Source organism: Podarcis muralis, chromosome 1 (genome assembly GCF_964188315.1).
Source record: "Podarcis muralis chromosome 1, rPodMur119.hap1.1, whole genome shotgun sequence".
Taxonomy (NCBI): domain Eukaryota; kingdom Metazoa; phylum Chordata; class Lepidosauria; order Squamata; family Lacertidae; genus Podarcis; species Podarcis muralis.
Window position 1 is genome coordinate 78,216,402 of NC_135655.1, and position 16,244 is coordinate 78,232,645.

Below are 16,244 nucleotides of genomic sequence, written 5' to 3' on the forward strand. Positions count from 1 at the left end.
GGGGACCGGAGTAGCGACGCAGCGGGGCCGTCGGGAAACAGAAGCCCAGGAGTCCAGGGAGCGTCCGTTGCCTATTCCCGCGCGGAATCCTTCGCCGTGAAGCCTTCCCACCCCTCACTCCCACGGAGGTTTCCGCGATGGCGACGGCGGCGGTTCAGGATTTTGTCTCTCGGCAGCTGGAGATGCTGAAGGAGGAAAGGGAGGCCGAAATTTCGGAAGCCAGGTATCGCCGGCGGCTAGTTCCTAAGGCCCCGTCACAAACGAAGCAGTGTGACTTATATTCCCGAAGGGGAAATAAAACTATTTAAAGCGAAGTACGGATTTTTAAATTTATATTAAAAAAAGTTTCCTAGTTACTTCTGTATGGTTTGGCATACTATAAATTGGTTTACAAAAAATCCTGAAGAGACTTGCTGAGGAGCAAACCCTGCTGAATACTGTGGAACGTTATTCTGAGGAAATACATACGTTTATAGGGAATTGCGCTGCCCGTGGGGCCTTTATGCACACAGTCCGTCCAAAGTTTTTTCCGCCAGTCAGCTTCCCTTTGGCACTTCTGAATTAATCTCTCCCGACACACAAGATGCAGTTTTGTTTGCCTATCTCTGCACACATTCAATGACCCTAACTAAGCGCGACTGCAAAGGTTGCAGTCCTGCACACAGGCATTTCGAAGAAGCTCTCGCACACTGATCAATTTAGGATTTTCTTCTGAATAAACATGGGCAGGATTGCTTGGTGATGGGTGTCCAGGACTTTAGAGAAGGGGGGGGGGGAGTAAAGCACAGAGCCAAATACAAGTAGCATTTCTTCATGAGGTAGAAGGTAATGGCTATGCTGTTTGGCTAGCAGTGAGCCATAGTTTGAAAAGTTAAATGCATTGAAGATCTCAGGTGCTCGAAGAGCATAATATAGGAGTACACTAGAACCCACATGGGCTACTTAATTGATGCTGGAGCTTGCATCCCCCAAAATCTAGTGCCTGTCAAGAGAACCGGGGTAGCGTACATGGCTAAGAGATTGAGCTATTCATCAGCAAGTCCACTGTTCTAGTCATGTCTCTGGCATGAATTAACTAAAGAACCATAGAATTGCAGAGTTGCAAGGGACCCCAAGGGTCATCTAGTCCAACCCCCTACAGTGCAGGAATCTCAATTAAAGTATCCATGACAGATGGCCATCCAACCGCTGGTTAAAAACCTCCAAGGAAAGAAAGTCCCTCACCACCTTCTGAAGGAGTCTATTCCTCTGTCAAACAGCTTTTACCATCAAACAGCTCTTCCTGATTTTTCCCCTAATGGCCTTAAGGAAGCCATGCTCTTAGCTCCCGCCCCCAATACAAGCCCAGGGGAGACAGGAGATGGTCATAGCCTTATGTTGCAGGGTAAAGATTACAACTAGATTTTATAATTTATGTTTATAATTTATTTTCATGAGCTGCTGTTGGGCCTACTGACTGGCAATTGGTAGAAAGATCTGATCTGAATTTAGTGGTGGTAGTTTTGTACTGTTGTACTGTATTGTTTGTTTTAGTTTTTGCTCTAAATGAAGTAAAAGTTGTTCTAAGAATAACATTTTACTGGGTTGTGTGCTGCTCTGGATTTCTCTGAAGGGCAGTGTGTAAACAATAATACTAGTAAAGATGCCAATGCACAGAAGCAGCCTTTCGCTTACTCAAATTGTGGTGCATATGACCTTAGAGCACCTTTCTAGAACCAAAACTATCAAAGGTACAGAATCCCTGTCTTGCGTCAAACCTGGCAAACCTTGGGCTTTGTACATACTTACCTGGGGGTAAGTCCTATTGAACTTACTTCTGAGTAGGCTAGTATGCACTGTTAGTAACCAGCAGCTATTGTAAATGGTTTCTGTTTCTCACAGTGAAAGTATATAGTTTAAGTGATACCATCCTGTTTCCTTATATCATAGTAAAAGAAACTAAAGTTTTCAAACTTGTGCAACCATGGGCTTAGTTGCTGAGTATTATTTTATTGTTATAAAGTAAAATGGGCTCTCCTCCCTAAAGATGAGTTAAATGTCTTAACACTTATTTAGGTGAGTAATCCTTGTAGCACTTGTTGGAAGATTGTTGGAAGATTTTCTAAAATTACCTGAAAAAGTATCGAAATAATCAGACTTTCAGGCTAAGGCCTGTATCCAAGGAACCATGCACTCAGTTCCTCACACCCAAGGGAACTCTAGATTTGTTTCACAAACAGCAGCCAGAAGCAAATTATTAATTGAAAGTCTCTCATTCCCTACATTCCCTCCAGGGCCAAGGGGAAAGCAGGCTTGCACACCTCTGTTTATTGCTCTGAAGTGAACTTCCAAAGAAGCTTTTCATATAGAGCAGAATAGCCCTGAGACTCTGCTGCCTGTCAATAGCCCCTGATATCTCAATGCTTCCTGTTGATAATTTAATATTTCTCCCCTTTGAGGCTACGCGCAGTTGCCCATGGCTTGTCAGGCAGCCAGCGTATGATGGTAGATCAGTTAGTGCAGGGTTGTTCAGTAAATTACTTCTGGATAAATGTAAATGTGGTATCTCTTATTTCTGGAGTCATTATTTTATTCTACATGTGCATAGAATCCGTTAATCTTTGTACAGCTTGTAACTTCTGTGTTCCTTAAATTTGGCACCTCTTTTTCCCCTGCAGAGTCTTTTGATCCTTTGCAAATGTTAATTTATATTATGCAAATTACCAAGTGTCTGTTTCCTAGTATTGAGGCTAAACTAAAAGAAAAAAAGGTGGGTGGAGAGATGCCAAACGGTTCGGATTGCTGTAAAACTACCCAAGCAAGAATCTTAATTTACCCAGGCCTAGCATACATGGACACTTTGTGACAAGGGGGGCCTGGGTAGTCTTGACACTTTTCACATCCCTGAATACACAGTAAGGCCCTTGTGTAGACACACATCAACCTGAGGTAGCTTAGAAAGTGGTGGTACTAGGTTCCTCCAGGTACAGGTCAAAGCATTAATCTGTAATCTCAATGCCCCAGCAGACGTGAATGCACACCTACATTGTCTCATAGTTTTATATTATTGTCCTTCTTTGGAAGGGTGCCAAAAGAGAAGAATTGTGCTGCAAAAAAAGAGGAAAGAGACTTGAATAAGCTTTGCATACACTATTCTATATTTGCAAATTTAGAAATCAATTATGTACTCTAAATAGAAATATACTACAGTTCACAAAACAGTAGTAGGGAAGGTAATGAACTGTGGACTTGCTCAGTTTGTTGCCCTGGTGCTAATGGTTGATGGGCTACTGCAAGACCCTGCTTTTCTTTCTTACAGTTCTGTATCTTTAAAGTAGACTTGGACAACCCTTCAAGTAGAGGGGACTCTTTCCAATAAAGGACTGTCCTGTGACAGCCCTTTACATAGAGGACGGACCTCTGAAAATAGGACACATGGCCACTCAATCTAAGGGATGTTCCTTGTTGTCTACCAGCATTTCTCTTCACATTCTTCATGGGCAGAGGGAGAGAACCAGACCAGATCTTAATTCATACCATTCTCAAACTTCTGAATCGATAACAATTTTATGTTTTGTTTCAGGGCATGGAAGGAAAGTTTCTCCCTCAAAGAGCTGCAGCGCAAAGGTGTCTGCTTGCTGAAACTTGAAGTAGCCAGTCAAAGAACGGGGTTGTATGGCCGTCTGCTTGTAACTTTACAACCTAGAAAGCATAGCTCAGAAACGGAGCTACCCTGCAATAATTTTGGTCCTGGTGAGTAATCCGTTGTTGACTTCAATAGAAAGCAGACAGAAAAGCTAAGCCTCGGTGCATAACATCACAAGCTCTGTCTGTTCCAGCAGCAGGAGAACCATCCTTACTTATGAAAATTAAACTGTGAAGTAGATTGTTTTCTGGTCTTGTTTTAACATTAGCCTATATTGAGAAACCTACTAATATTAGGTCAAATTTACTTGATCATTTCAGGTAGTTAGCATTCAGCTCAAGACTGATGAAACCTAGTGCTGGAGGGTATTTAGTTCTCCCATTCACTCTCTGCCTATGACGATAGGTGTCCAACAGTTTTGACAGGAGGAGGTGCCACAGAAGACTGGATGGTGCTAGATTGTGTGACATTTGCAGTGGGGAGAGGCGAAGCAGATCTTCGATTATATGGCAGCTGGCCAGAAATTCATTAACTAAAACTCAGATGAATTCTGCTCTCTCTTCAGAGACCACATTCTGGCTCAAGTTTATGAATCTGAGGAAGTGGTGAGGGTCGTTTAAGGTTTACAGACCTAATTCTTCAAGAACAATGTGATTTGCCAGGGTAGTTCTCCATTGATTCTGTTATAGAATATAATTTTAAATAGATACATAATTCTTTAAAGGGGCAGACATGTAGAATGATAAGAAACTGTGGCTTCAAAGTACTTCTCTCCCATTAATTAATTTGTTTCTCAATCTTGTGTGTGTTTACCTTGCATTTGTTTTTTTAAAAAGGAAAACCAGGCCCTAAAATCTTTCTACAAATTATCTTCAAAAACAAAAATCTTCCTAAAAAGAAACCCCATAGGTGCCTTTTAAATCTGTCTTTTTGGTATGGGAACTAAAAAAAGTTTGCAGTTTGCCTTGGAAAGCCAATGTAAAGTTGTGGTAGTAAATTAATAGTATGTAGACTGTTAATAGGACCATTAACATCTTTGTTGTTCACCAGAGTTCCTCATAGATCACCGTTTCAAAAATCAATTCTTGATACCCCTGACCTGGTAACCCAGCTACTTTTGTTTTATTGAGAGTAGTCTAAGTCATTACTTAGTGTACAATCAAGCAAAATGATTCAGCAGAGGCTCACACCTGAAGTTATCTGATGTTTGCAATTAATTTAGGCAGCAATCATGTTTCTACTTACCTAGGAATAGCTGCATTGAATTATGTGGAACTTGCTCCGAGTAGACAAACGTACCCACTACCCCTGTTCCATTCACCTTATTTTCTCCTTCCTTTGCACTTTATTAGCTTTTTCCTCCTCCCACTGTGTTGCTCTTCTCCCCTTGAAGCCAAGATGACAGGGAAGCAGTGGGCAGTCACCTCTGAGGTTGTTGTTTCTGCACTTTGCTTCAGTAATGGTGGCTCTTCCTTGCATGCACCCTCTGTTTTCCTGTATTAAAACAGGACTGGGTATGGCTTGCTGCTTTGCAGTCATAGATAACCTAAATCTAAGGCTGGAAAGGAAGATAGCTCTTCTTTGATCTTCCCAAATGCAGCCTTGTTTAGGCTGTTTGGCACAAACTTGTGTTCTGGTGGCTCCAAGCTTCCGTTCGAATATGTACAGGTGAGGGAAGAGTCAAATAGAACGCCGCAGCACATTGAGAGCAGTAGAAATATATATAAAAGATTTTAAAAATTGTCCAGTAGCACCTTAGAGCATAGCTGTCAACCGTCCCTTATTTGGTGGGAAACTCCCTTATCCCAGCGCCGTTTCCCGCTGCTGTCCCGGATTGATGATGTCCTGTAAATTTCCTGGGTTTCAAAGGAATCAGCTCCTCTCCCTCCCTCCCTGCCGGCCAGGGAGGAGGGAGGCTCCAACTGTGTTGCTTGGCTGCGTTGCTCACCCAATAAGGAGTCTAATAACGACTGGGGGGTGGAGCTTGCATGCTTACTTTGTGCCGATCAAATCAGCCGCGTTGCCTGTGGACTCGCCTTTGCTCAGTGCTTCCCAGCAGAGAGGTAACAGTGGTTTTCCTTGCTGCATCCCCTTTGCCGGGTTGCTGCGCTGTGGGAACCACCGCTTGAGGCTTCGTTTGGCTGCTGGTTGACTAAAATCCCTTATTTTGGCTGCTGATCCCTTGTTTTCGAGGCTGCTGGTCCCTTATTTTCAAATCTGTAAGTTGACAGCTATGCCTTAAGAGACCAACTAAGTTTGTTCTTGGTATGAGCTTTTGTGTGCATGCACACTTCTTCAGATACGTGAAGGAGAGAGAGACAGATAGCCCAGACATACTTGGCACATGTTTCAAATCTGAACCTGTGTTAAACAGCATCCCAAGGGAATCCTTTGGGGCTGTTTCTTTTGAGGAGGAGGAAAGGGGGGAAAATAGGCAGGTTATCTCTTTAAGGCTAGGAGGGAGATTGGAGACTCACCTGGGTCCAATTCTTTCTTGCCACAGGCAATCAAGCAAATGGTTAATTGTATACCAGAATTAACTCCTCAGCTGTGCATGATAATAGTAATCGGGGAGCAGCATGGCATTGCATCCTTGGCTATTTTAAAACAAAAGACTATTTGGAAGTGGATTGCATGGAGCTAGAGAAACAGGAACTTTGGAAAGCGCCCCCCCCCCGCCGCCCCAGATAAGCACATAATCTCCCTCTGCATTGTTTCTGAAAGAGCACTTCATTTCTGAAATGCCAGCATGGGCTACAGAAATTGTCCGTTGGGTTCACAATTGCTAGTGAGTGATCATTTTCAATTATGCAAAGTTGTGTTTCTCTCTTAATGAATAAATATTTCAGAAAGATGAGGGAGGCAGACAGGAGAGTGGAAAAAGACAGATGGAAATGAAAAGGTGGTTTCCTGTAGTTGTAATTGAGTGATGTGAATCTAAGAGAAGGTGACTTTCTGCCCTGCTCCTCAGGTACAAGCACAGTGGATTGATTTTATTCTGGCAATTTAAACTGGCAATTCCTATAACAATTTAAGATGCATAACAATCTTTATTTAATTCACTGGTATAAAATGAGTTTCATTGGTACTTGAATTACTTACTGAAGCAGAATGTATTCTCATTGCTAGATACAATCAATAGGGGTTTGTTGATTGGTTTTTGGAACTAAGTGGTGCTTGCATGGCTAACACTTGCTATATTTTAGAAATATAAATCTGTGAGTGTGTTTTAAAACTGATAATGTCTGTCCTGGGGGCTCTATATATACTGTGTGATTCTGGAGACTTACTATTAACTAAGGGCATCCTGGTATGCTGATCTAAATTCTGTGTGGGCCAAGACGATAACTGGATCAAGGCACTCAAAGATCCTGGCTTCCTTGAGATGTACATAAGTCTGATGGCATGCCTAGTTTCAGTGTTCAACTAAAGACCCAATCTTCTCAGTGATGTTGCTGCCAGGTCAACTACAATGCCTGTCTTCATACTGAGCATATCGGATTGTACAACTTCTGCTTATTAATGCAATATGGCTACTTATCTTTTAAGAATGTATTGAAACAGTCATTTCCTGTGTTATTAAAACAGAAGTGAACAAAGTTGGTACCTTAAAAAACCGGGTATCATTGGTGGATCTGTAATAGGATTCCTCCTAGTCTTGTGTTTTCCCATCCAGTCCATATTACAGGCAACAACCAGCCAGTGTGGGATGAACCTGCTGAAATGAAATAGTTGGGTGTTGAATTTTCAACTCAGTGCCAAGTTCTGTGCTTTTTCTACTCTGGCTTCAAGGTGAAGCTTCACAGCTGATTAGTCAGGATCTTGGTGGACATGTGGGAGGTGGAAATTGATCCTGGGGGGTCCAGGCAGCCAGTTGTGTGGAGCTGAATGGGTGGATTGCAGAGGGCTCCTGCAGTCATTCCTGAGGACTGGAATGTTTATTAGTAGGGATCTCCATATAGCCTTCACTCAGTGGAATACTGCTTATGTCCCAGGTTTAACCCCCCAGGTTAAATTAAGCTGTGTCAGACAATGGGAGAGACTGCTAGGAAAGAGCTACTGCAAGTCACTGTAGACAATGGTGGGTTTGATGAGCAAATAACCAAACCATGTTGCCTGCTATTCTGTATCCTGAATGTTCTTCTCTGTTTCATCTGCAGGTGACATTGTTGGACTTTATGAAACAGCAGGCCAAGATGATCAGCTCTCCACAGGACTTGTCACCCGTATAGCTCCCAAATCAATCACAATTGCAATTGATGAGCCTCAAAGTAACCTTGTGAGCTTGGACCAGGGGAACTCCTATCGTCTGCTGAAACTTACCAACGATGTCACATACAAGAGGCTTAAAAGGTAAATAGGACAGATGTTGTTTTATTGTGTACCTGAAACGGATAGTAAGCATGCCTTTCTTTTCAAAAGTTGTAAAAATAATGGGGAGAAGGTATGTTGTTCTCCCACCCCCTTCCCTTTTCCATATTATCACAGGACAACAAACTTTGTACAAGGGCTCCAAATGCCGGATTTGGTGACGTAGGTACTCACTACTTATAAGCAAAGTAGTGGGATTCCTTACCTAGTTTAGTAGTATGGGTTCATAGAATTATAGAGTTGGAATGGAAGAGATCCAGAGTGTCATCTAGTCCAACCCACTACAATGCAAGGGAGAGAGGATGTTCAGCTTTTTCTTCCCTCCCCCACAAAACCCCCCTCTGCAATCCAAAGACTGCAGAGATGAACAACACCCAGCTCTTGAAGTTTACAGCAGAAGTTTATTCATGTTTGACAATATTGTCTGAGTTTTAAAGGAATTGTTTTTAAGATTCACTCCCTTTGTATTATTTTCTGTGGCAGGGCCTTAAACACACTTAGTCAATATCGCTCCGGGCCTGCATCTGGTCTTATCGACGTCCTCTTCGGTTCTTCTAAACCTAGTGATGCCAACAATATAAGTAAGAACTTTTCCTTCTCTATATAGAATGTGGATACCATGCTGAAAAATTCTGAAGACTGGAGAAGTCACTGTAGCACATACTGTTCCAACTATGATGTACAAATATATTTTGTTAGCAACTCCGAGAGAACTGCCTCGCCAATCTATTGTGTCAGTTGAGGAACAGTATCACTGGAACATCTGATGCAGTGCTAAGTGCATCTGGCACCACTGCTCTCTGGCATTGGCACTCCCTTACACGTGCATCACAGTAGCATAAACTTTTGTTGTGCAAGGAGCTTGCATCAGTACAAAATATTGTTGTGGAGTGTCTTCAAACATTTAGAATCCTGATGTCCTCAGCAGTCAGTGGAGCCAGACACCAAGTGGAGAGGCCACTCTTGTTCCACATGTCTTTCCCAGTATGAGGCAGCACCACTGAGGTTACTCATGAGGTGGGGGGCAGGGCGGGTTGTTGTCACCATTTTAGATTAAGGTGCAGTGGCAGGAGCTCAGTTCTTGCTGGTTAGGCTGGTAAGTATTACACTTGAAAGTAGAGGAACTTCCTTGTGCGGTTGTTCAGCAGCAACAGAAGAATAGCGCAGTGATTCCTATTAACCAGTATTCAATAGGGAATGTTTGTGTGGCTGTCTAACTCTAACCATCATATGTGTGGTTTCCCCTTATGCTTTGTTTCCAGTTTAACCCTTACTGAGTACAGCTGGGAGGTTACACAGCTATGATTCCTTAATGTAAAGTGTTGGTGAAAGCAGGAACAGTGCTAAGAGCACCCGCAGCTATCACCCTCCTGTAGACTGAAGGCTATGGGGGTACCAAATGCATTTGGTTGATGCACAATTTCTGTTGGTGAGCAAGGCTACCAAACATTATTCCCTGGAGTTCTGAAGTATAGTTTACCCTTGGAGTTTTGAGGAGTCCATAATGGACTCACAAACTCAACAGGGGTATTAGATGTTTTTCAAAAGGGCATCTTTAGAATGTGGTAGGGCCAGAAATTAATAGAGGACAGCCAGACAATGGCAATTTGTCAGAATGGTTGCAAGATCCTGTCATGAGATGCAATCCACCAGCTTTCATGCTCTGCATCCTTCATTCATTTTAATGGGCACCGTACCAGTATTCACAGTAGTGTCCCCCACCAGCTAGTCTTAAACCTTCCAGTTTCAGTTACTTATCCCTGTTCTCTGTCACCCAGGAATCACCTGGGCCAACAGACACAAGTTCTGCTGCCAAGAAAAACACCATGGCTTACACAATATAACAGGTCTTAAGTTTCAGCTGCATGTTACAGGTACTTTTACTTATTGTGTGAACTGAGCAGTCTAGTTGTTCTCAAGAATAATATGTGGGACGAAAAGGTCCCAGTCCTATAATATCCTGTTTCCAGTGAACAATGCAGTACACGACTGCTTATCTAATTCAACTACTGGAGAAAGGTGGCACATACTTTCTGATGCAGATGTTTGCCAGAAGATTAGTCAGTGTGTCAGGGCCAATCTGCATGCTTGGAAGAATCATATCATAGAGCTCAATTATCCCATTTCCAAAGCAGGTGGTAGCACACATTTGCATTCTCCTCCCCATAAAAAGTTATCTTCACACTGAAGACTAGCTCAGCAGGAGGACAGCTAGGCCTAGGCTAGCACCTGTGAATCCTGTATTAATTAATTAAATGTATATCCTCTTCCAAAGGAGCCCAGGGTGGCAGACAACAAAACAATAAAAAGCATATTGAACCATTTCAATGCAGATACAGGCTGGGAAAGAACTCCACGTAAAAGGCTTTTTGGAAAAGGAATAATGATAGCTGGTAACCACCAGAGGTCAGCATTCTCCTATGAGCAGCATATGCTTAAGCCATCCTGTAACTGCTCTTACTTTTCTTCTCATCTTCTCTTGAAATGTACTTATTCCATTTTTTTTAAGGAATCTGTATGAAGGATGTCTTTGTGCAGCTGTGTGAACGTTCTGGTGCTGCTAAGGAGAATGTGAGAAGCTTGTTAGGTCTGCATTGCTGTGCTGCTTCAAAGTGGCTTTCCCTTTGGTCAGGCCTGGCTGGTCTTGAGTTATGGCACCTGCCCATTTTTCTGAGCTGCTGCTTAGTGGGTTTCCCAGAATGCTTATGTACATATAGTGTGCACACACTGTACTTCCTTTTATTTTGGCAACATTATTCAGCATACTGCCTTCTGCCTAGTTGTCCACCGTGTGCTGCAGTGAGGAATCTCCATTGCTCCCTGCTGCTGTGACCAGCCAGTCAGTCTCACATCACCTAGAAGTAGCAGCATACAGGAGCATGGCCAGCCACTACTACCCACTAAGTGAGGCCAACCTGCACCATGGGTCCAGCAGTGGCATTGCTGCAGGCCCAGAAGGAGACATCTTGCTGTACCACCATGTGAGATGCCAGTGATCTAACTAGTTCATTCTAAGGTAGCAGCAGCTGTGGTTAGTCAGAGTACCTGGCAGCTGCTGTAGACAAGCTTAGCGGGTTGTGTAACACTGAATGCTAGATGTAGCAACATGCAATAGGTTGAGCTTTCAGAGGCAGCTGGCTGGTTGTTATGCGGTTCAGAATGCTGGATGGGGACTGGGCAATTCTTACAGGGTCAGGGCAACATTATAATAAAAGATTCAGCCTTACTGTTGTGGGATCTTTTCCAGAGTTCAGTAACGTGTGAATTCACGTGGAATGTAATTTTTTTAAACCCCCCCCCCCTTTTTTAACAAAACCACAGAATCTGCTACAAGCATTAGCCTAGCCTTGCCGATTTCCCTTCTGAAGAGGGGAAAACCATTTCCGTCAAAAGTGCTTCCAATGGTAAAACAAATAAAGCAGTTACAGTTACTAATAAAACTGTAAAACAAATCAAAAGAAGGCGGGAAGAAATGGGACCTTAAGACAGTCTTTGAATGGTCAGTGTAAAGTGTGCCTTCTGTAAAACTGAAAGGTGCATCCTGATGGGTCATCCAGGTGGAAATGCTAAAAATTGAATGAATTGGGGTACTTCCCTTTCCTGCTGTTCAGAATGAGAAACCTCTTGGCAACCTGGTTTAGCAAAGGTGACGCTCACTGCCCCTTCTGATATGCCAGCTCCTTGCAGATACAGAGGAATTAAATTGTCAGTTCTGTGTCTTTTGCCAGCCTGAAATTACAAACGCAAGTTCCATGTAGCATTTGCCAAACTAACAATGAGAACTCCTACTTGCCAACTGTTCCTCTTTCGTAAAAAAGAAATCCAAAACACCCTCCTTTATATTTTACTTGATTTCCTCTGGACCTCGGAGACCAAATGTTCTTCTGCTGATTATTGTAACACTCTGACATCAAACAAGCAGCAGGATAGAGGCCAAAGCCATCCTCTTTTATCTTTTGCAGTTGAAAGGGTAAAGTTTAGATATTAATTATATGAACTCCTGTAACATTTGCTGTTCAGAACATTTTTAGCGTCTCAAGTCTGCTCCGAAAGTGTTCTCACTGTGTTCAAGACAAATGTACCTCTACTTTTGAAATCTTGATCTCATTTATCTTTGCACGGCTGGATAGGATATTATTTAGTAACCCTGTTTTGCAGATGAGAAAATGAGGCTGATAGATTGTATGGCTTGCTTTAGGCCATGGAAAAAGGGTTTCTGTCTAAGCAGGAATTTGAACATGCCTCTTGCACTTACAAGCTCCTTTGCAATCATTGCCATGGTGCATATTGCTCTTTCTTGCTTCCCACTTTTGTAGGATGCTATTAATGCTATTAATCATTCTAAGAAGCCCTGTCATACCTACCTAAGCAGTGCTGGTGTTTGGCCTTCTAGCAAGGAAGGTGGGTTTTTTTTAACAAAAGCAAAAAACCAAGAACTTCTTAGTGAGATTATGATGGTGGGATTTTTGTAAATGTACTGCCTCTTTAAAATACATCCTGGCACAACACACTCACTTTCTATTCCAACACAGATTTAGATAATGATGCAGAATGTCTCTGAAATAGAGTTTGAAGACTGGGAATATTTGCAGCTAAACATAGTCTGTCTTAAAGGCAGCCAGGACTCAGTATGGGCTCACACTAGGGATCCTGACTCCTCTGAGTATTAACTTGGATGTTTCCTTTGTTGCAAAGGTTATTTTTGCTATCAAATCTGCTTCCAGGAGCAGCCTCTTATTTGCATTGTTGCGCTTGCTTTCTTTTGCAAATGTTCTTTGCGGGACTGAGAACTGAACAAATGCTCCTCCTGCTGCTTCTCGCAGAGCTGTTGAAGTACTACAATGAATCACTGGATGCCTCTCAGAAGGAGGCTGTTTGCTTCTCGCTGGCACAGAAAGAGCTTGCCATCATCCATGGACCACCTGGAACAGGCAAAACGACTACGGTGGTGGAGATAATACTCCAAGCTGTTCAGCAAGGCTTGAAAGTGAGTGAGTGGGTATGGATTCTAAGGGAGCTGCTTGATGGCAGAACATAGTGATGGCCGCCTAATCCTGGACAGTTTTGTATGATCTGGCAGCAGCTCTCCAGGGGTCTGATGTCCCCAAAGGCTGGGAAACATAGCTGAGTCCATTACCATTTCCATTACTTCAGCCCAGCCATTCTGCATTTTACGACATGTTTCTGCATCCCTTTGAATTCTATGGGAACTGGGTTGATAGCAAGAAGAGGGAGCATCACTTTATTAGCAGAGTATATAAGATCTTTTACATCTTTTACATCTTGTATTTGTCCCCATGACAGTGTGGCCCTCTTGTGCCCTAGTTATAGGTTGGGGAGTGACTCGGAATAGGTTGCAAGACTCCTCCAAGATTACAATAGATGGTGTTGGCTGGGGTGGATCTGCTGTTTGAACCCATTTGTCCATACTACTGAAGCACCTTTAACCATTAATTTGAGGTCCTCCCTACTGACCTTGTATTTTTTCCTGAAGCAAAACTGGGAGAGATCATAAGAAGGTAGTAAAATTACATGTCAGATCCTGAGGCCTGGGTTTGACTCTGGAATAATGAGAAACTTCATCATCATTATTATTTTTAAATGTGGCTCGTCCCCTGGCACTTATAAAAGGATCTCCTTTCCCTTCTGTTTTGAAGGTGTTTCTTCAAACTCTCCTAATCACATTTTTTGCATATCTTTTTTGGCCATTTTAGTGAAACAAATTAATGTTTTTTAAAATGTGCTCCACTCCTAGGTTTTGTGCTGTGCTCCATCTAACATTGCAGTTGACAATTTGGTAGAAAGACTCGCTGGCTGTAAAGAGCGGATCCTGCGCCTTGGTCACCCGGCTCGTCTCTTGGAGTCCATACAGTGCCATTCACTTGATGCAGTCTTGGCACGTGGGGATAATGCCCAGATTGTAGCAGATATCAGGAAAGATATTGATCAAGCATTTGTGAGTTTTGCATTCTATTTTCCACAATCTTTCAGAATATGTTTCTGAAAAGTGCAGAATGTATGCTTCTGAGAAGGTATAAGTGCAATACAGTCTGATGCAGGCATGGCCAAACTTAGCCCTCCAGATGTTTTGGGACTGCAACTCCCATCATCCCCAGCTAGCAGGACCAGTGGTCAGGGATGATGGGAATTGTAGTCCCAAAACATCTGGAGGGCCAAGTTTGGCCATGCCTGGTCTGATGTATGAAATATTCAGAATCATGGGATTGCTTTTTGTTTTTCAAAGAAGCAAGCACATAGCCCTCATTGTTGTGGAGGGCAATTCTGACATGTGTGTAGGCAGTGTAAAGTTGGAGGGTCAAAATCAGGGTTATTTATTTATTTGTTAATTGTATTTATAAAATCTACAAACAGGAATAATAGCATAATACACATAGCTCTGAAACACCAAAGCAGATTTAACCAAGGCCCACTCTCCAAACTTAGGAAAATGCACATTTTTTGGCCCTCATTCAGCCTAGTATCCCATCCAGGCACTGATTCAGAAGATATGAGTCTATGTCTTAGGTCTATGTCTAGAAAAAATGTGATCTGTGAAGTAGCTGTATATAATCAGACCTATCTCACTTTTTCATGACAAGTGTATATATGACTGCTGGACTCAGAACAGCGAAATACTTAAGGAGAGATTAAAAAGCATAACCTCTTCCTTACTGGAGCTTAGTAAGCATTAGCACTGCCCCCTTTTAGCTCTGGCCTTTGCTTTTTAGGTCAAGGCTGAGTCATTGGATGAACAGAATAAATGACATCTGCTTTCATGGAAACCCGCCCCCACATTGAAGCTCATTGGGGCTGAATGGGGTAGTGATTTCTGAATTCTCCATATTTCTTTTTCCTGATCACCACCCAAGTAGAGAATGCAATGCACCCATAGCATTACCACTTAAAAGTATTGGAAGAAAATTCATTAAAAGTCTTGGTAGCTCAATTTGTTACATGTTCCACTCGTCGCAGCCTAGTTTTAGAGTTCTCTGTCATCCTCTTTATTTAATTTCCTGCTTTAAACTTAATTTAAAATGTGGCACTAATTTAATTGGCATATTATTTATTATTACAAATTATTGCATTTCTTTCCCAGTGACATTGTACAAAATGGCTTCATAATTAAATTAAATGCACTATGCTGGGAATTTGTCTACTATCACATAGAGGCATACCTGAAATGGGTTTCCGGACTTGGCACACACTTTTGCCTGCCCTGTCCTGTTTTAAGCCCCATCAGTCTCTGGGAAATGATGCAGTAATGATCTTTATTTGTCTTGTTTGCTCCTTAATACCTTTGCTTCTTTAGCACCCTCAAAATAATAATAATAATAATAATAATAATAATAATAATAATAATAATAATAATAAAATTTATACCTCGCCCATCTGGCTGGGCTTCCCCAGCCACTCTGGGCTGCTTCCAACAAAGCATTAAAATACAGTAGTCTGTTAAACATTAAAAGCTTCCCTAAAAGCATTTTTACTAGTTATAATTAGTATTATTCTCATTTATTTACACAGTGCTTTATAACCTTTATTGTGCAAATTGTCACAACACGCACACATAGGTAGGTGGCTGTTCCTCATATTATGGATGACAAGCTGCGGCTGAGAGATAGTGACAAGGCAAGCGTTGGAACTGGAAGTTTAACCCAGGTCACCCAGATTTATGTACACTTTGCTGTAAATAAGCTTTCTTAGTGATACCTTCTAGATCTCTTTCCATCCAATCCCTGGTTAGCAGCTGGCTTTGCTGGAGAGCCACTCAGAGTATTGGGATGGAGGGTCCCAGGCCTGAGATGCTGTTTGCTCTACACGTTCCTCTGTCACTATTATCCTTTAAAGATATATTTGCAGACCTGACAGTGGCAATCTAGAACAGAGTTTGGTTGGGTGGGGGGATTTCCTGCGTGGTTTTGGCATTTCAGAGGGATGAAGTTGGAGCAGGGGATGAAATGAATGCAGTGCTTGTTTTTATTTGGAATTGATAGAAGTGCAGTGGGTGCCAGAACAAAATGTTTGCCATGGGTAGCAAAAAAACACCGACTGGATGCATAGATTAATTGAATCATATGCAGGTGTGAATGCTAACTAGACAGAGTCCATCCTGTGAAATCTCCCCCCTCTCCTTTTCTTTTGTATATCAAGAAATAAGGCAAGGAACATATGCTCAGTTTTGACTTACCAAACCAAATGCAGGCTGCTGGTCACACTATGTTCTCCAATAGTCCATGGCCGCAAGAAG

The 16,244-nt window shown here is 42.3% G+C and overlaps 1 protein-coding gene across 2 annotated transcripts in view; it reads left to right on the plus strand.

The window, feature by feature from the left end:
* The first annotated feature begins 29 nt into the window (after positions 1-29).
* IGHMBP2 (immunoglobulin mu DNA binding protein 2) overlaps positions 30-16,244 on the plus strand; it is a 60,329-nt gene continuing 44,114 nt past the window's right edge. Inside the window, exons 1-6 of one of the 2 annotated variants that reach the window (XM_028735993.2) lie at positions 30-223; positions 3,563-3,732; positions 7,786-7,978; positions 8,480-8,577; positions 12,820-12,983; positions 13,752-13,952. In XM_028735993.2, coding sequence (XP_028591826.2) covers positions 138-223; positions 3,563-3,732; positions 7,786-7,978; positions 8,480-8,577; positions 12,820-12,983; positions 13,752-13,952 — 912 coding nt within the window. In that variant the 5' untranslated portion in view covers positions 30-137. Of the gene's footprint in view, positions 224-245; positions 315-3,562; positions 3,733-7,785; positions 7,979-8,479; positions 8,578-12,819; positions 12,984-13,751; positions 13,953-16,244 lie in introns of those variants that run through there. The other variant, XM_077932049.1, reaches the window with a different exon arrangement.